Source organism: Jaculus jaculus, chromosome 3 (assembly GCF_020740685.1).
Source record: "Jaculus jaculus isolate mJacJac1 chromosome 3, mJacJac1.mat.Y.cur, whole genome shotgun sequence".
NCBI classification, from domain to species: Eukaryota; Metazoa; Chordata; class Mammalia; order Rodentia; family Dipodidae; genus Jaculus; species Jaculus jaculus.
In genome coordinates, this window is record NC_059104.1 from 71,956,846 (window position 1) to 71,978,244 (window position 21,399).

At 39.7% G+C, this 21,399-nt stretch overlaps 1 protein-coding gene across 8 annotated transcripts in view; it reads right to left on the reverse strand.

Annotated features, from left to right (window-relative positions):
• Cenpj (centromere protein J) overlaps window positions 1–21,399 on the reverse strand; it is a 115,366-nt gene that overhangs the window by 54,720 nt on the left and 39,247 nt on the right. For 7 of the 8 annotated variants that reach the window (XM_045145966.1, XM_045145969.1, XM_045145968.1 and 4 more), the window contains 5 exons: window positions 9,710–10,003; window positions 9,389–9,475; window positions 3,376–3,463; window positions 1,733–1,835; window positions 9–1,614 (listed from right to left, as the gene is read on the reverse strand). In XM_045145966.1, the coding sequence (XP_045001901.1) occupies window positions 9–1,614; window positions 1,733–1,835; window positions 3,376–3,463; window positions 9,389–9,475; window positions 9,710–10,003 (2,178 nt within the window). The remainder of the gene's footprint in view (window positions 1–8; window positions 1,615–1,732; window positions 1,836–3,375; window positions 3,464–9,388; window positions 9,476–9,709; window positions 10,004–21,399) is intronic. The other variant, XM_045145967.1, reaches the window with a different exon arrangement.

Sequence of the window (21,399 nt, forward strand, 5' to 3'; positions counted from 1 at the left end):
TCACTCACCTGGTGGTTGGTCTTGATTCATGTTTAACATGTGTTCATTTCTCAAGTGTGAATCTGATTTGGGCTTTGGTTTCAAAGAAGGGAAGAATTTCATCATCAAATCTGATGGAGGAGGAGGACTTCTGCTCCTACCAGACTTGAAGTCTTCACCCTTCTTAACTGGTGCAATCTTTCTTTTGATTGTTTTATCCAGAACACATATTTCACTCTTATTAGAGTACTGTGTCTGGGATATGCCATCAGTGGCTTCATCCCCAAGTATAACATTTTTACATAAATTCTCTTCAAGGTCTGTCCAAGATCTGTCATCTTCAAAGTCAACTTTATTCACATTTTGAGTTGAGAGTCTTTTTGATGGCTCAGATACTTTTCTTTTCAAGTCTATTACAATGGACTCATCACTGCTATAATCTTTATCAGACAAATCTAGATCAGCATCTCTCATTTTAACTTCCTGAGTCCTGGTGTCCCTAAGAGGTCGCTTACCATCACAGATTTGTGGACTGTCCTCTCTGTTGCTAAAACCTCTTTCCCCAGCGTCAGTGGATGGTTTTAGGGTAACATCAAGCTGCTCCTCAGAGTCAGTATTACTGTCACTATTCATATCATTACTTGCAGCCCACAGACTCTGATTTTCACAACTGTTCATTTGGAAGGCTTTCCTACTGCTTTTACAGGATAGTTCCCTCAAACCATCAGGTGAGGACCCTGAGCCAAATGGCATGAGTATGGCCTCACTCTCAATCTTACATGCCACAGTATGGCAGGGATCCTCACTACAGTTACTCTGACAACTGGGCTCCACCTGATGTGCATTCTGCTGGACTTCTTTGACAGGGGTAGATGAGAGCCGATGATCTTTGTAGATCTGTTGATCCCTTTCTATGATTTTTAATACAAATGAGGAATTACTAGAAAATGACATTTCATCAGCAGCTTGTTCTAAAAACAAAAATTCATCTAATTCCAAGTTTTCCTTTTCCTTTTCTTGTTCCCAACTCTCTAATTTTTGCTGAAGAGAAACATCAAAGGAAGATCCTATCTCTTTCACAGTCTCACTTCCCAGGCTCTTAGAAGCCACACAGCTAACTGGCCCTGTTGAAAGAGGAAGTGTCTCTCTCCCCTGTGTCATATTCCAGACTTTGCAGCCAGCATCCCAGGGTTTTGTATACAAAGATGCATTTTCCTTATTAGTTTCTGTATTTTTTTCTAATTTGATCTGGTCTCTAAAGTGCCCATCACATTTCTTCCCCATCTGTATTTTAAGTCCTGATGGAGAGAGACTTTTCCTAGTATTGCTCTTAGTCACTTTGGGCCTCTGACCAGTTATAATAGAACCACTCTTGGCTTTGACTTTACTGTACTTTTTAACAGTAGAAGTCTCTGCATGCAGCTCTTTATTTATAAGAGCAGTTTTCCGTTGGAACTGTTGTTTATCTACTTTAAACACAGACTGGTCATCTGAAGGGCTTGAGTTGGTCATTAGTGTGCTTTCTTTCCCTATCTGAAACTTAGATTTAGCATTAGTAAACCTAGCTAACCCTTCTCCTCGTTTTAAAAATGGTTGTTTGGGTTTTGCTTTCATTAGCAATGGTCCTTCTGCTTCCTAAAATAAAAGGACAAAATTTGAATTAATTCTGGTATGTCCAAAATTATCTCAGGTGTTTTGAAAGTAAATGGTAACTCTCTAAAGCCTTACAATTTAATCAAAATAGTATACTGACCCTTAGCTTCTTTTGTTTCAGTTCTTGTTCTTCCAACTGAATCTGTTCTTCTAAGTAGTCTTCAAATGTCTGCTTCCTTTCTCTTATGGCAGTTTTAATAGGCCTAACCATAAAAAGATTACTCAACATATAACACATAATGTTATACTCAAGTATGCTTCATTTAAACATCTCCAACTATGGAGGAAACAAATTTTTTTGAAGAACCAGGGAGCTTAGCATGCACAAGACCCTGGGTTCAACCCCCAGAACAAAACAAAAAAGCAAAGCAGGGCATGGTGGTACATGTCTATAATCTCAAGACTTGGAAGGCTAAGACAGGAAGATCATTATGAGTTTGAGGCCATTATGAGCCACACAGGAAAGACTACGCCAGCCAGGAATACATAGTGTCTCAAATTTTTTAGAAAAGCAATTTAAGGAGCTCCTTTTAGCCTGGGCATATTGGCATATACCTATAAAACCAGGAAATTTAGAGTCAACCTGGGATATATAGCAAAACCGTACCTCAAAACACAAACATTCACACCCCTCTACTAGCTTGCCCTTTGAGAATCTAATGGAAACTATAACCCATATATAACCCCTAAGATAAAAAGTACACAAAATACAGAAATTTACAATGCTTTGTGCACAATTTGAGAATACTCAAAAACTCTTATGAGCTCCATCTACTGACTATACATAAACATATTCATCATATAAAATAAGATATCCATTATATATAATTTATAACTAAGACACCAAATGTAAAACTCCAAGATCAGGTTTTCCTCTTCTCCATAGTAGGATTTGACTATGAGGAAAGATTACCAAAATTTTTTTTTTAATTGAGGCATAGTATTCTATAGTCTCTGCAAAACAGGCTAACTTCAAGCTTGCTATGTAGCCTCAGCCTCAAAGTACTGAGATTAGAGGCTAAGGAAATGGCTCAGCAGTTAAAGATACTTGCTTGCAAAGCCTGCCAGCCCAGGTTTGATTCCCCAGTGCCCACATAAAGCCAGATGTACAAAGTGGCATATGTACCTAGAGATTATTTGCATGAGGAAGAGGCTCTGGCATATACATATACCCATTCTCTCTCTCCATCTGTCTCTGCTCACAAATAAATAAAAATGGTTTTTAACAGGGAAAGAGGCAGAGCAAGAGAGAGAGAATGGGCACGCCAGGGCTTCCAGCCACTGCAAACTCCAGACACATGTGCCACCTTGTACACTGGCTTAAGTGGGTCCTGGGGAACTAAGGTCCTTTAGCTTTGCAGGCAAGTGCCTTAACCACTAAGCCATCACTCCAGCCCTAAAGATGTTTTTTAAAATATTGAGATAGTAAGCTTGCAACACCATGCCCACCCAAAGATTAATGTTTTTGCCTGAAGTTCTTCCCAAGAGACAAAATTTCATTCAATTTTTCCAATACAATGTCATGGATACTTGAACTGATCTCTCTCTCAATTATAGCCCCTTCATGATGGTATGCATGGCTTGTTATCAACAACCTAATGCCTTTAAGAATATTCAAATGAAAACACAAAACAAATATTCAAATGAAAACACAAAAATCTTTCAGATAACCACAGTTATCTAAAACAAAGACTACTTGTTATGTTATGCAGTTATATTCGTTATTATTTAGATGAATAATACCTTTCTTCAATATTAATCACTTCTGAGAAATCACCAATAATTTTACTGTTCATATCCTTCATCTTCTCCCAACATGACAAAACATCTCCTAGGATAAAAATTGAAGACAACTTAGTTTTTTAAAATAATGGTAGAATAAAATCTTAAGACATGAGAACATTAAATTTCATAAATTCCATTAAATGTAAATGTACAAAGTTGGAAATGAAACTCAGTGTTGAGAACTTGCTTAGCAAACTTAACCCCGCAAAAACAAAAAGCAACAACAGAAAAAGCATTTGAAAAATAAAAAAGGAGCCAAGCGTCCTGGCACATACTTCTAATTCCAGCACTCAGGAGGCAGATGCAGGAAGATCAATTTGAGTTTAAGGCCAGCCTGAGACTAGAGTTCATTCCAGGTCAACCTGCACTAGAGTAAGACTGACCCTACCTCAAAAAAAAAAAAAAAAAAAAAAAATCCCCCCTCTCTCTCTCTACATGTAGAGAGAGAGAGAGAAATAATAAAGAAAATCCAAACTGAAATGAGCTGGTAATAAAAAAAAAAATTCAGCAAGTCATGGATCATATAAAAGACAGACTATCAGTGCTTGAAGACTAGACAGAAGAATTGGACCATTGACTTAAATTTTAAAAAAAAATACATGAGCAGAATGTACAAGATTCTGGAACATCATGAAAATACCTCATCTTCAAATGATAGACATACAAGATGAACTGAATTCCAAAGGCACAGAAAATATGTTCAATAAAACCATGAAAGGAAATTTTCCAGACTGGAGATGGCTTAGCAGTTAGTTAAGGCGTTTGCCTGTAAAGCTTTAGACTGAGGTTCGATTTTCCATATTGCACGTAAGCCAGATGCACATGATGGTGCATGCATCTAGACTTCATTTGCAGTGGCTAGAAGCCCTGGTGTGCCCATTCTCTCTCTCTCTCCCTAATAAATAAAGAAATTCCCAAATCTAAGGAAAGAGAGGACTACCCAGGTACAAGAGGTATACAGAACACAAAATAGAACAAGAAAAGAAGCTCAGGCTAGAGAGATGGCTTAGCAGTCAAGGCCTTTGCCTGTGAAGCTTAAGGACCCAGGTTTGATTCCCCAATAACCCAAATCAGTCAGATGCATAAGATGGAACATGTGTCTGGAGTTCATGTGCAGTGCCCTGGTTCACACATATTCATTCATTCATTCATTCATTCATTCATTCATTCATTCTGTCTATCTATCTATCTATCTCTGCCTCTTCTCTCTCTATGTATATATATTTGCCTCTTTTTCAATCTCTCTCTCTCTCTCAAATAAATACATATATATTTTTTAAAAAAGAATCTTAGCCAGGCGTGGTGGCGCATGCCTTTAATCCCAGCACTCGGGAGGCAGAGGAAGGAGGATCGCCATGAGTTCAAGGCCACCCTGAGACTACAGAGTTAATTCCAGATCAGCCTGGACCAGAGTGAGACCCTACCTCGAAAAACCAAAAAAAAAAAAAAAAGAATCTTGTCATGTCATGTTAATGCAGGATTTGATGAAAGGAGGAGGGGTCCCCCAAATTTATGAACCCCATGGTTGGGTTCTTTCCTACCTTTAACAAAGAATTGATAAAGATGGACTCAGAATGATAAATTATGAATTATTAAGTTTATTTAGGGAGAAATCAAATTGTGGGGTTTATTTAAGGGAGAAATCATATATTGTGGGGTTTACTTAAGGGAGATTCAGATCTAGGAAGGAAAGCTAGGGCAGAGTTATGAACATGTAGCATAGAGTTATAAACATGTAGGAAGTAGATAACTCACTCTCATGTGGAAACACTGCATAATTCATAAGGTCCATTTAAGAGAAATTGAGGCTTTGGGGGGGAAAACTGGAGTAAATCTGCAAGCACATGGAAGATAGAACTTAGGTACATATGTAGGAAGACTTAGAGGGAACATGCATGTCATCTGCCATGTGCTTTCCTGTGGAGGGAAGTTAAGAGAACAAATGGAGAGCCAGGTATGGTGGCACAATCACTCAATCAAGAGCAACTTGTGAGGAAAACGGTTTACTTTGGCTTGGAGACTTGAGGGGAAGCTCCATGATAGCAGGGAAAACAATGACATGAACAGACATCACCCCGTAGCCAACATAAGGTGGACAATAGCAACAGAAGAGTGTGCCAAACACGGGCAAGGGGACACTGGCTATAATACCCATAAGCCCGCCCTCAACAATACACTGCCTCCAGGGGGCTTTAATTTCCAAATTGCCATCAGCTGGGGATCTAGCATTCCGAACACGTAAGTTTATGAGGGACACCTGAATCAAACCACCGCAGCCAGTAATATTGAAAGGGGCTATAAAGGAGGGAGGTGAGGGGAGGACTTAAGGGGAGAGTGTTGTAAGTAGGATTAGAGAAGGGATTGAGTAAAGGAAGGGTGGGAAGAGGATTAATCAAAATTTAAGGTGTGATGAATACGCCATATGGAAACCTACTTCTTTGTATAATGGCACATCCAGAAGCCAAAGATTGTTACTAGAAAAATTTTGGTGCCAGGGATTGGATACCTTCCAGTGAGTTGCTGGCCAGGGAGGCCCCTGATGCCCCCCAAACATTAGAGGACATTGTCAAGGCTCTTTGTTTCCCATCAGAACTAAATGGTAAGACCCTACTGCTCAAGACTACAGGTTCGGGCTGCAGGTCACTGAGAAATCAAACTGGAGCTGAGCTGAAAACCTCCTCCCTGTAGACCAGGTGACAGCATGCAGCTTTATGGGAGTGAGTTGTCAACTACAATAATAAACAGAACTGGACAATAAAAGCCTTAAGATTAGCAAGCCAGACCAAATGTGCCAACTAGTGAAATAGTGACCTATCTGTCACGGGGAAAACCAACTGCTCTCTAATTGGTCTGTAGGACTGTACTCCCTGAGAGGGAATACATACATGCCTTATACTTGAAACCTAGTCAAAAATCCCTGGCAGACTGTGGAAGTCTAAGGACCCTGGTTCGAGGCTCGATTCCCCAGGACCTACGTTAGCCAGATGCACAAGGGGGCACATGTGTCTGGAGTTCATTTGCAGTGGCTGGAGGCCCTGGCGCACCCATTCTTTCTCTCTCTCTCTATCTGCCTCTTCCTCTCTGTCTGTCACTGTCACATAAATAAATAAAAATAAAATAAAGAAAAAAAAAATCCCTGGCAGAAGAGGTCTTGAGACCTTGGGGAATAATGCCTATTGTTGTCTAGGTAAATGCATATATTATGCTCACCAAACTGCTTTGTAAGCACTTTTCTTAACACTAATACCCATATATTAATGGTACTTACTTTTGGTTAGAGAACCTTCTTTTTTCTGATGGCAGTGGTCACTGGGATGACTCAATAGTCACCACAGTACTGAGAAGTGACAGCAGAGTATTCAGCACTGGACATCTCTATCACACCAAGGCTCAGGGTCCATTGAGGAAGAGGTGGTAGAAAAAATGTAAAAGCCAAAGGAAGAGTAGGACTGTTTATAATGTAATCTAGATACCAAATGGCCTGGATATCCATGACCTCACATTGCCTGGCACTATCTACACAAGCCCTGCATAATAGGAGGGAAAGATGATAACATCAAAAGAAAAGAGAGACTAATTGAGAGGGGGAGGGGATATGATGGAAGGTGTATTTGTGAGGGGTAAAATGGGGGTGGAGAGGGAATTATCATGATTTATTTTCTATAATTATGGAAACTATCAACAAAAATGTTATTTTTTTTTAAAGTATTCAAAGCTGGGCATAGTGACACATGCCTTTAATCCCAGTACTTGGGAGGCAGAGGTAGGAGGACTGCTGTGAGTTCAAGGTTCCTCTGAGACTGCATGGTGAATTTCAGGTCAGCCTGAGCTAGAGTGAGAACCTACCTTGAAAAACCACAAAGAAAAAAAAAAAGTAATTTAGATCCTCAAACCCCAAGGGGAAAAAAAAATGGAACCAGAAGTTGTAGTGCACTTCTATAATCCCAACATGCCACGAGGAGATGGGAGGTAGCAACAGGAGAATTTCTGGGAAGTTCATGCCAAGCACAGCAAAGAACAGCAGAACATGAATGCAGAGTGAGACACCTTACATAAAATGAGGTGGGCAGGTGAACACTGACCTGAAAATTGTCCTCAGACTCTACACATGTGCCATGATATATGCATACCTATACACACACCAAAAAAAAAAAAAAGAAAGAAAGAAAGGAAGAAAACATAGGGCTGGAGAGATGTTTCAGTGGTTAAGGTATTTGCTGACAAAGCTAAAGGACCCAGTTTCAATTCCCCAGTACCCATGAAAAGGCACAAGGTGATGCATGTGTTTGGAGTTCATTTGCCTATTGTCTCTCCCCTTCTCTCTCAAGTAAATAAAACATTAAAAACAAATAAATAGACTGGAGAAATGGTTGAGCAGCTAAGATGCTTGACTGTATAGAAAGCCCAAGGACCTGTGTTAAATTCCCCAGTACCCACATAAAGCCAGATGCACAAAGTGGCAGGCTCGTGCATCTGGAGGGAGTCTCTGGCATATCCATTCTCTTTCTCATTCTATCTGCTTCTTTTTCTCTTATGGTCACTTTCAAATAAATACATAAATGAAATATTTTAAAAATAAATAAAGATTGCTATACTGTATTCTCCTGTTGCTGCTTAATTCAAAACACAGTGGTTCTTTAAAGCTGTTGCAGGTAGTTTATTAGAGCTGTTAAGTAAATGAAGAATACTTTAAAAGAAAAATTTAAAGTATTGTAGCTACATAAAGGAATGTTTCATTTTTATTTCATATACAATAAAATAGTAGGAATAAGTTATATGATGTCTGCACATTACTTAGAGTGAAATTGTTCAGCAAATGATACAAATAAACATAGCTTCAGATTTATAGATAAGCATATACATATATACATGAACTAAGTATATGATAAATATAAACTATATTCATTCATTCACTCATTCATTCAATATAATCATTGCAGTGGACTTACAGCTTTTCTGGAAGTTTGAAATTTTCTAAGGTAAGGAAACTAAATTATGTAGAAATGAAAGATATTTGAGCTTTCCATGTCAATGAGTTACTCTAAGGAATAAGGCACTATTCACAAAGGGATTTAGTCCTAAATCCAAAGTATAGATACCTATTATTAGGTTGTACTTTTATAACATAAGTTACTCAAGAAAAACACATTCTTGAAAACACCACAATAAAGTTAAAATTTTAGAAATACTAAAAATTACTGACTTTCCACAAAGAATGTTAAATACTGATGTATTATGTGATAGTTACTGTAATAATGATAAATATTACAGCATTATAAGATTACAGAAGAAATTATAAGAATTGTAAAGAGGGAAAATAACATAGGTACTGATGATTACAATATAAAGAAAGGGATGGTGGCACAAAAGGCAGGAATAGTATTTTTTTAATCTTTATTTTATTTATTCTTATCTTTATTTTTTATTGTTTTGGTTTTTCAAGGTACAGTCTCACTCTAGCTCAGGCTGACCTGGAATTCACTATGTAGCCTCAGGGTGGCCTCAAACTCATGGCAATCCTCCTACCTCTGCCTCCCAAAGTGCTGGGATTAAAGGTGTGCACCATCACACCTGGGTTTAGGAATAGTATTTTTTTTTTAATATAAATAAATAAGGCCAAATAGGAAGGTGTGTCTCAGTGGTAGAGCATTGGCTTAGCATGTGTAAGGCCTTGATTCCATCCTCAGCACCCCACATACTCAGAGGCTAGAAGAAAATATGTCAGAAATGCCAAGAAAGCCAGTTGTGGTGGCGCATGCTTGTAGGAAATTGCTGAAGGGGCAGAGGCAGAAGGATCAGAAATACCAAGAAAGAAGTACCAAGAAAGCTCCATGAGTTTGTACCATCAAATACTGTATGCCACTACTCTTGCAGGAGTGTGTCGAGTATTGGGAACACAGGTACAATGAAGACAACCCATGTGTTTGGGCTAGAAGAGATTGCTTCATGAGTAATAATTGTCATCACAAACCTATTTCACATGTCACATTTTCTTTCAGGTACTCCTCCAAAGTCATCTCGAAGATTTTTATCAAACTCAGACTCTTTTTAAGTTCTCCTAAAAAGAATAAATGTAGAACTTGATGTCTCCCTTTTTGAAGGCCCTATGCTACCTGTGAAACCAGAAGTCAGCATAAGCATCACAATTGATCTGACAAAGCTCAGGGTCCAATCATCAGTGACTTTACAGCATGGGTGACTTTACCACACATAGAGGATGGAACTAAAAAAGACACAAAAGCCAACTTTTGTCTTAGGACAACTTGGTAATCCTGTTAGAGACATAACTTACCTGTAGGTTGATTAGGGTTTTCTTCCTTTGAATCGTTTTTTTTCACATGGGCTTCTTGATACTGTGAGTCAAAGTACAAACCAGAAGAGTTTTTTGGAGTTAAGACAAAATCTTGATGAGTCGCTCTATAGAAGCTGCTTTGTTCATCAGGTAAAATGGTAGAAACGTGTGGTTTTTCTTGGGTTTGATTTGGATGAATGGACGAAGACAGGAAAGGCATGGCTTTCTCTTCCATGAATAAATTTCCTGGAGATCTATATTTCTGATTCTGATCCTCAGGTAGCAACGCCAAACCTTAACATTGAGAAAATCATCACAGCTGATAGCATTCTACAATAGCTTGTCTTATAGTCAATAGTGACCGACCCTCCCCCACCCCACAAAGTAGTCTTCAAAATGATTCTTTTTAAAAAAGTCTTTTTCTCTTCATTTTTTTATTAGGAAGAGGCAAATAGAAAGAGAGAGAGAGAATGGGCATACCAGGGCCTCTAGCCACTGCAAACAAACTCCAGACACATGCACCACCACATGCATCTGGCTTATGTGGGTAATGCAGAATTGAATCTGGGTCCTTGGGCTTTGCAGGTTAAGTGCCTTAACTACTAAACCATCTCTCCAGCCCTAAATCAGCATTTATAATAACAGCATTTTTTTCCTTAGAAACTGAGTCTTGCTCTATAGCCTCAAATTTAAAGTTTTCTAATCTTAGCTTTCTGAGTTCTAGAGATTGCAGGTGTTTGCCACTATCCCTTCACAAATAGCACTTTTAATGAGTTAACTTTTAAAAGTCTTAGTTTTAGGGCCTGGGAAAATGGCTCAGTGGTTAAAGGTAGTTGCATGCAAAGCCTACCAACCTAGGTTGAATCCCCAGCCACACATAATAATGGTACACATGAAGATGATGGGCACTACTTTTCATGGGCAAGAGATTTTTGTGTGCACACAAGTGTGAGTAAATAAATTTTTTTAAAGGTCTATGATTTAATTTCAAATGCATTAATTGTTATGATCTGGATCTTAAATACTCCCAAAGACTTACAAACTAAAAACTTAGTCACCAGCTGGTAGTTCTCCTGGGAGGGACTTCTTCTTGATGACTGATTGGGGTGAAAGAACAATTCCTGGGATCCCCAAATGTATACTTGGAAAGAGTTAATGTCCATTAGGTATGTGTCAACACAAAAGACACAGCTCTCACCTCAAAATGGATAAAAGAGAGATTATTTTGTTTTTTTTTAAATTAATTATTTATTTATTTGAGAGCAACAGACACAGAGAGAAAGACAGATAGAGGGAGAGAGAGAATGGGCGTGCCAGGGCTTCCAGCCACTGCAAACGAACTCCAGACACGTGCGCCCCCTTGTGCATCTGGCTAACGTGGGACCTGGGGAACCGAGCCTCGAACCGGGGTCCTTAGGCTTCACAGGCAAGCGCTTAACCGCTAAGCCATCTCTCCAGCCCAAAGAGAGATTATTTTGGAGCCAAATATAAATGACCATGGCCCAGGCACACAAATTTAGGTTACTCCAATTCCATGTTCCATGTATTAATAATTTATGAAGGTCTTATAGGTACAGAACAAAAAAAAAGTCATAAACCAAGATCAGGTTAGAGCAAAGCAGGGAAAAATCTCAACCACAGGTTTCAGATGCTATCTGATGACATTCTTAGCCCTTGGGCTGGCGGAAGCTGGTGGTCTGTTAGTACAGTCCAAAACGGTTGCTCCTGATAACAATACTAGGTGAGACACAGAGGTGGGCAATAAATGACTACTAAGAGACTGAAGGTAAACCAAGGTAACTTGGCTCTGATCTTACATTCCAACTCTTTGTGATCACAGCTGTTCTCTCAGTCCATACAACATTGTTGGAAGTAAGCGCAACAGATGTAGTGCTTTCTAGGGAAAGTGCACATATGCTAATGCCAGGAATTCCAGTCTGTCTCTCCCTGGTACTACAGGGCTTCTGGCTCTGCTATTTTACATCATTCTATTTCAATGTCTGCTTTCCCCCTTAGTTCAAGTCACAAATAGATTATCTCCCCTGTTCTGTCTATTCAACCTTTGGGGCTCCATGAGCCAGTAACTGTGAGACCTAGACAAAATGGTAGCATATGGCTTCAGCCTATACGAGGGTGGGTCCCTGATTCCAGCCCTAGCATGACAGGGATGGAATGACCCAAGAGGTGTCCGGTTCCTCCCTGACTTCACCATCTCCACAAAGGCTTTCCCTTCATGCTCCAGCAGGCACTTACTAACAGCCAATGCAGCCTGAGGATAGGGCCTGACATTATTAATACCTGCTCATCTTTAAAATATAAATTTTCAGAGGGGTGTAGTATGTTTGGGGCCTTGCACTCCAGGTGAGTAAGGGGAGCTGAATGTCTGGGGCATGTGCGCTCCAAACAGCTAAAGCAGGGCATTGTGTTTGAGGCCTGTGCACACCAAGAAACTGATGTGTTCATGGTGTTTGGGGCCTGTGCACTCTTGGCTGGCTAGGGGCACTGTGTGTTTAGGAACTGTGTGCTTCAAGTGGATGAGGGGCCAGTGTGCTCCAAGCTGGTAAGGTGCATGGTGTATTTGGTGCCTATGAGCTCCAGGTGTGTAAGGTACTCAGCATATTTGTGTCCTATGGGCTCCCAAAGGGAGAGGAGTGTGGCATATGTTTGGGACCTGTGCACTGTGGGATGGTGAGGGGCGCAGTGTGTTTCAGATGTGTGAGGTCAGAGCAAGTGAGAGGTGCAACATGTTTGGAACCTGTGCGCCCAATCTATGCCACCAGCAACCCGGCAGGTCACCTTCCCCACCCTGCAACTCCTATCTTAGCAAATCTCTTGAGCACTGGCCACCTCCTCTGATCATGCTAAGTAAGCCACATTGCTGGCTGCCTCCTCTCACCAACTACACCAGTTAAATCCTCAGACCTGAGCTCCAGCCTGGTCTGTGGAACCAGGTGCCCCACACCCCCTCCCTGCCCTCATCACCCCTACTGCTGATATCCACCTACCTGTGCCCACGTGGGACCAAACCCCACAAAGCCTCCAACATGGCATGGATGAAATCAAACCACACAGTTGTAACATAAATATTGATGGTCTTGGGGCCAGGAGTGGTGGCACACGCCTTTAATCCCAGCACTCGGGAGGCAGAGGTAGGAGGATCACTGTGAATTCAAGGCCACTACATAGAGAATTCCAGGTCAGCCTGAGCTAAAGTGAGACCCTACCTTGAAAAACTAAATATATATATATATATATATATATATATAGTCTTATATATATATATATATATATATATATATATGGTCTTAACTCACCCATAAAGAGATACAAGTTAACAAGGTGAATCAGAAAAATGAACCCTTTCATCTGCAGTCTTCAAGAAATCCCTCACCACAAAGACAGACACCTCCTTAAGGTGAAAAGAAAGAAAACTATTTTCCAAGCAAACAGAAATAAGAAACAAGTAGGTATGGCTGCATTAATATATGACAAAATAGACTTCAAATCAAAAATAATACAAAAAGGACAAAGAAGGACACTTTTTGCTCATCAAGGGAACAATTCAATAACAGTACATCACAAGCATAAATGTGTATGTACCAAACATTGGTGCACCACAGTTATAAAACAAAACCTACTCAACAACAAACAAGAAATAAATTCCAAGACCACTGTAGTGATCTGATTCAGGTGTCCCCCAGAAACAGGTATTCTGAATGCTAGGTCCCCAGCTGATGGCAATTTGGAAATTAAAGCCTCCTAAAGGCAGCGTATTGTTGCGTGGGCAGGCTATGGGTGTCATAGCAAGCTTCCCCATGCCACTCTCTTTTTACTGTTGTCCACCTAATATTGGCAAGGAGGTGGTGCCTACCCTCTGCTCATGCTATTGTTTTCCCCTGTCACCATCAAGATTCCCCTTGAGACTGTAAGCCAAAATAACCCCCCCTTTTTTTTCCACAAGCTACTCTTGATCAGGTGTTTTCTGTCAGCAATGTGAACCTGACAGCAACAACCATCATACTACAGGATTTCAATACCCCAAATTCATCAATAGATAGATCATCCAAGCAGGAAATCAACAGGGAAATAATAGAGCTTAGCAGTGAATTAAATCTATTAGACGTAACAGACATCTACAGAACATTCCACCCTAATTCATAGCACTAAATGCCTTCATAACAAAAACAGATCTCAAATTAATAACTGAACCATCCACCTAAAGGTGGAAGAAAAACAAAAACAATCCAACCCTAAGCGTTTCAGATAGAAAGAAAGAATTAAGATCAGAGCTGAAATGAATCAGTTGGAAACTAAGAAAATTAATGAAACCAAGAGCTACTTCGAAACAGAAATAAGATTGATAAACCCCTGACCAATTTGAACAACAACAAAAAAAGTCTCAACAAATTAGAAATGAAAAGGGACAAGTTACAACAGACATCAATGAATTGGAAGAATCATCAGCAGGTATCTCTAAAACCTCCACAAAAATCGGATAACCCAGAAGAAATGGATGAAATCCTAGACACATACCACCTACCAACACTAAATCCACAGCAGATAAATCTCCTAAACAAACCTATTATATTCACGATATTGAAAATGTAATCAAAAACCTCCCCACGCCAGGAGTGGTGGTGCACACCTTTGATCGCAGTACTTGGGAAGCAGAGGTAAAAGGATTACCATGAGTTTGAGGCCACCCTGAAACTACATAGTGAATTCCAGGTCAGCCTGGCCTGGAGTGAGACCCTACCTTGGGGAAAAAAAACAAAAAACAAAAAACAGACAAACAAAATCCTCTCCGCCAAAGGAAAAGTCAAGGACCTGATGGATTCTCAGCCAAATCTTACCAAACCTTCACTGAAGAACTGAATACATTTTTATCAAGTTTTTAACATAATTGGAGAACACTCCAACTTTTATAAAGCTAGCATCGTTATACTATCAAGACCAGAGGGCTGGAGAGATGGCTTAAGCAGTTAAGTGCATGCCTGCAAAACCAAAGGACCAAGGTCCAATTCCCCAGGACCCACATAAGCCAGATGCACAAAGTGGTACATATGTCTGGAGTTCCTTTACAATGGCTAGAGGCCTGGCACACCCACTATTTTTGCCTCTCCCACCCCTACCTGCCTTTTTCTCTCCCAAATAAAAATAAAAATACTTTATGTCAGGCATGGTGGCGTATGCCTTTAATCTCAGCACTGGGGAGACAGAGGTAGGAGGATCGCCGTGAGTTCAAGGCCATCCTAAGACTACATAGTGAATTCCAGGTCAGCCTGAGCCAGAGTGAAACCCTACCTTGAAAACCAAAAATAAATATATAAATAAATAAAATAAAAAAATAAAATACTTAGGAGGAGGATCCTTAATAGGTTGATATTGTATATATGTAATTACAATGATTGTAATGGGAGGTAATATGATGGAGAATGGAATTTCAAATGGGAAAGGGGTGGGGAGGGAGAGAATTACCATGGGATATATTTTATAATCATGGAAAATGTTAATAAAAATTAAAAAAAAAAACTACAGACCTAAATCCCTGACTCTCTCATGGTGCTCTTGGTTGGGTGTTTTCTACCAGCACTACAAACCTGATTACAACAAAAGTTGGTACCAGAAGTAGGGTCATTACTGCTTGAAAACTGATTGTGTGACTTTGGCCTTTTGGAGCTGATTTTCAAGAGGAACGTGAAAGGATTTGAAACCTTTGCCTAACAGACACCTTGCAATGCTGAAAGTACAGATTGATGGACTATTCTAGTCAGAGTTGAAAGATCTGGATACAGTAAGAACTAAGGACAATAAGGTTTGGCTTATGAGGGTGAAAAAGAGCTTTGCATGGACTGGGCTAGAAGCATTTTGTGTGACAGCCTTGCTCTTATGCCCATATTCTGAGAATTTGTGCAGGATTACATTGCGTAGAAATGGACTTGTGTGAGCAGAGGAAAATAGCACAGAAAAAAATGAAACCTTTAGGCTGAAACTCCTACCTATACAGCAGCAATTAAGAGATTACAACCTTTGAGATCGGCCAGCTGACCTGCAATAGGGCAACAGGAAGAATGTCGACTCTTTTGAAGGGGCCTGAATGCTCAAGGAGTATCCAGTTCTTCAAAGTCTGTTTTATTCCCCGCCCCGGTTTAACAAATTGGCACCCCACCTGGTATTATGGAATATAAGAAATGCAGGGAAGGTCACTGAATTTGCAACATGCTCTTGTGTTTTGGAAACAACCATGGGCAGTATGTAGCAAGTTTGCTGGATGCCTGCATAGAGATCCCCATGGAGCTGTGAGGAAGAACCATGGGTTGCAGCGGAGACCCAGTGGAGATGCTGGGACAGCAAGATGGCTGCTAAGGAGAGCTGCCAGCCTCAGATGAAGTTTTTCAGGACTGTGAGTAGCCTAGCTGGAGGGGCAGAATTGGAACACCAGAGACTTGTTGCTGGTTAGAATTGTCGGAATTAAAGACTTGTCACTGACTACAGTTGTTGGAGCTACTGAAAGTGCGATTAACTCCAGAAGTCTGAACTCTCCACCCCCCACCATCAGAACCTCAAACCTCCCGCATTCAGCACCCAGTGGGAGCGCAGCTAGCAGAGCTGATCAGAGGTACAGCTGCACAGCAGAACACGGAGGGATGGAGGCAAACACTCAGCATTGGTGAGATTGGAGGCCATCCCAAAAGGTAACAAGGCTGACTGACAAAATAAACAGGTACACAGTCCTGCAAGAGCTAATCTTTCTTTGTCAGGGCAGGTTATGGGGTCTATGTTCTTGGTTGGCTTTACCATTTTCAAATAACCTATATTTGGGAGTTGAATTTTATTGCCTTTGGTGCTTTCATATATATAGGGCCTTTATTTTTTGCATCTGTCATTTTTAGGGGCAAGGTCTGATCCAGATCCAGTTTGACCTGGAACCCAATTCAGAACAGAAATCTCTACCTCCCAGCTGACAAGATTAAGAGTGTAGAACAACACATACCCTTAGGGATTTGGGCTTTATATGACTATCTGTTTGTTTTAATCCCCACAATAGCATACTCTGTGCTGGTTTTTATTGATTGTGTATGTTACTCAGTTGAAGTTTAGAATTTACCAGTAAATTATTCCACCTTAGAATTAGAATAGTTGCTTAGCAAGCAAACTCAACACCTAGTATTACTTCTATGGCTTGATTGGGATAAAAGATCAACACGTGGCACCTTGAACACATATCCTGAGGGTATATAGAGATGGACTGCCACATCTGGGAACACATAAGTAGAAAACACAAGCATCAAATCAATTCAAGATGCCAAAGTTGCTACAATATAATACAAAAAAACTCAAAAAATCAAGACAATACAGTCCCACCAAAAACTATAAATCAAACAAATGATCACCAGTGAGACAGTTATAGAAGAAATACGTAACAAAGATTTCAAGTGGTATCTATGCTAAAAGAAATCAGAGAAGAAATAAAGGGAAACAAAGAAACTAAAAAAGAAAACAAACTTCTGAAGAGAACACAGGAAATAAAGAGGTCATTACAAGTCATGAGTAAGGAAATAGAAATACCAAAGAAAAACCAGGCTGAAAAATCCTGGCTCTGAAGAATACAGTCAATGAAATAAAAATAAATAAATAAATAAAATAAAAAATAAACCACTGTGGAAAGTCTCACCAATGGAATGGATGAAGGAGAGAAAAGAATATGTAAACTAGAAGACCAGGTGGCAGACCCAATACAGTCCAACAAAGAGAAAGACAAGCTAATAGCAAGGTATGAATAGGAATTTCAAAATATCTGGGACACTATGAAAAGATCAAACATAAGAATTCAGGGTTTAAGAGAAGGAGAATAATTTCAATCCAGAGGTTCAGTAGGTGTTTACAACAAAATCACAGAAGAAAATTTTCCTCAAATTGGGAAAGAAAAGCCAATGCAGAAAAGCTTTTAGAACACCAAAGAGACAAAATGTGGAAAGAACCTCTCCTCAACCATGTTATAATTAAACTACTAAACGCACAAACCAAAGAAAATGTATTGAAAGCAGTTAGGGAGAAGAAGCAAGTCACCTACAAAGGCAAGCCCATCAGGAAAATAGCAAATTACTCAACACAAACTCTAAAAGCCAGAAGGGCTTGGAATGATGTATTCCAAGTTCTGAAAGATAACAACTAAGATTACTTTATTCTGCAAAGCTATCTATCTGAATTGATGGAGAAATAAGGACAGTCCACAACAAAAACAGGCTAAAGGAATTTATGGAAACTAAACCAGCTCCACAGAAAATACTTGAAGGAATTCTTCACACTAAGGAGAGCACAAAACACAAACAGGAGAAAACAGGAAAAAATAAACAACACACAAATAACAATTAAAACAATTGACTATGGTGCCTTCTGAGTCTTCCCAAGGTCACCGCCATATGAAAAGAGAAGATTCTCTACCAAAAGTGGGAGCAGTATTACTATAAGGGTAGGAAAATTAAGAGAAATGCTTACTGGGTAGTTAGGCGGCAGCAGATGTTACACCCATAGGGCTCATGACTACAACTGTTTTAAGTTTTCATTATCAGGGATGTATTCCCTCCCATGGAGCGGGCCTCCAGTCCAATTAGAGAGTGACTGGTTTCCACCATGACAGACCTGCCACTATTGCACCCATTGGCTCATTTGGCCTGGCTGGCCAAATATAAGGCTTGCAGTGTCCACTGTTGAGTATCTTCAATGGTGATTTCTCTTTCTCCCACTGAACTGCATGCAGAATGGCTTCTTCCAGCTTTCCATCAGCTGGTCTACATGGAGGAGGTTCTCAGCTCAGTTCCAGCAGGATTTCTCAATGGCATTGCAGCCCAACTATGGGAAGTCTTCAGCAAAAGGGTCTTACCATCTATTCCTGGTGGGAAACCAAGAGCCTCAGCAATGGCCTATAATGTTTTGGAGGCATCAGGGACCTCCCTGGCCAACAACTCACTGGAAGGTATATCATCCCTAGCACTGAAAATTTTCTAGCAACAATCTATAGCTCCTGAGTGTTCCATTGTCCAAAAAGTAGGTTTCCATATGATTTATTTATATCCTCTTAGTTTTGATTAGCCCTCCCTCCACCTTTCCTTTACTCAATCTCTTCCGCTGACCTCACTTGGGCCTTTTCACCCCATTAATCTATTTTTCTACTTACATATTTATAATACCATCCTATTAAGTACCCCCTCCCTTCCTTTATCTTCCCTTTATCTCTCTTTTCTAGCTTAAAGGCCTTTGCTACTGAGTTTTCTTACACTCACACAGAAGTCCAATCATCTGTAGCAAAGATCCACATATGAGAGAGAACATGCTTGGATTTCTGGGCCTGGATACCTCACTTAGTATAATCCTTTCCAGATCCATCCATTTTCTGCAAATTTCATAACTTCCTTTTTCTTTAGCGCTGAGTAGAACTCCATTGTATAAATGTGCCATATCTTCATTATCTACTCATCAGTTGAGGGACATCTAGGCTGGTCCTATTTCCCTAGTATTGTGAAATGAGCAGCAATAAACATGGTAGAGCAAGTATCTCTAAGGTAATGAGATAAGTCCTTAGAATATATGCCTAGGAGTGCTATAGCTGGGTCATATGGTAAATCTACATTCAGCTTTCTTAGGAAACCCCACACTGATTTCCCCAATGGCTGGATCAGATTGCATTCCCACAAACAGTGTAGAAAGGTTCCTCATTTTCTACATCCTCACAAGCATTTATGGTCATTTGTTTTCATGATAGTAGCCAATCTGAGAGGAGTGAGATAGAATCTCAACATAGTTTTAACCTGCATTTCCCTGATGACTAGGAATGTAGAAAAATTTTCTAGATGCTTATATGCCATCCAAATTTTCTTTTGAGAACTATCTATTTAGTTCCATAAACCATTTTTTTTAATTTTTTAAATTTATTTATTTGAGAGCAACAGACACAGAGAGAAAGACAGAGGGAGAGAGAGAGAATGGGTGCGCCAGGGCTTCCAGCCTCTGCAAACAAACTCCAGACGCGTGCGCCCCCTTGTGCATCTGGCTAACGTGGGACCTGGGGAACCGAGCCTCGAACCGGGGTCCTTAGGCTTCACAGGCAAGCACTTAACCACTAAGCCATCTCTCCAGCCCATAAACCATTTTTTAATTGGCTTATTTGATTTCTTTTTATTTAATTTTTTGAGTTCTTTGTATATCCTAGATATTAACCCTTATGAGATATATATAGCTGGCAAAGAATTTTTCCCATTGAGTAGGTTGCCTCTATTCACAGTGTCCTTTGCTGTACAAAATCTTTGGAATTTCATGAGGTCACAGCAGTTAATCTGTGGTTTTATTGCGTGAGCAATTGGGGTTATCTTCAGAAAGTTTTTGCCAAGACCAATTTGTTGTAGGGTTTCCCCTACTTTTTCGTCTAGCAGTTTCAGAATTTCAGGTCTGATGTTAAGGTCTTAAATCCATTTGGACTTAATTCTTGTACATGAAGACAGAGAAGAATCTATGTCATCCTTCCACAGATACATATCCAGTTTTTCCAGCACCATTTGCTGAAAATGCTGTATTTTCTACAATGAGTATTTTTGGCATTTTTATCAATTATCAGGTGGCTATAGATACTTGGACTTACATCTGGGTCCTCTATTCTGTTCCACTGATCTACATGTCTCATTTTGTGCCAGTAGCATGCTGTTTTTGTTACTATGGCTCTGCAGTATAGGTTAAAATCAGGTATGATGATACCACCAGCCTTATTGTTGTGGCTCAGTATTGTTTTAGATATTCAAGCATTTTTGTGCTTCCAAATGAATTTTTGGTTTGTTTTTTCTATTTCTGTGAAGAATGCCATTGGAATTTTGATGGGGATTGCATTAAATGTGTAGATTGCTTTTGGTAAGATTGCCATTTTCACACTATTGATTCTTCTGATCCAGGAATAGGAGATATTTTTCCATTTCCTAGTGTCTTCTGCAATTTCTCACTTGAGTGTTTTAAAGTTTTCATGGTAGAGATCCTTCACTTCTTGCTTAGGTTTATTCCAAGGTACTTTATTTATCTATTTATTGATGCAATTGTGAATGGGAGTGATTCTCTGATTTTATCCTCTGTGTGTTTGTGGTTAGCATTATAGGAAGGCTACTGATTTCTGTGTATTTATTTTGTATCCTGCTACATAGCTATAGGTGTTTCTCAGCTCTGACGGTTTGCTGGTAGAGTCTTTAGGGTCCTTTATGTATAGAATAATGCCATCTGCAAATAATGATAACATGATCTCTTCCTTTCCAATTTGAATCCCTTTTATGTGCATGCCTTGCCTTATTGCTATGGCTAAGACCTCCAAAAAGTAGACACAGTGGACACCCTTGTCTTGTTCCTCATTTTAGTGGAAAGGCTTCCAGTATTTCTTCATTTAGTAATATGTTGACTATAGGCTTGTCATAAATACCCTTTATTATATTGAAATATGCTCCTTCTATTCTCAGTCTCTGTAGGACTTTTATCATGAAGAGATGTTGGAATTTGTCAAATGGTTCCTCTGCATCTAATGAGATGATTGTTGTCCTTCAGTCCATTTATATAATGTATTACATTTATCAATTTGCATATGATGAACCATCCCTGCATCTCGGGGATAAAGCCTACTTGGGTGGGATGAATGATCTTTCTGATATAGTCTTGTATAC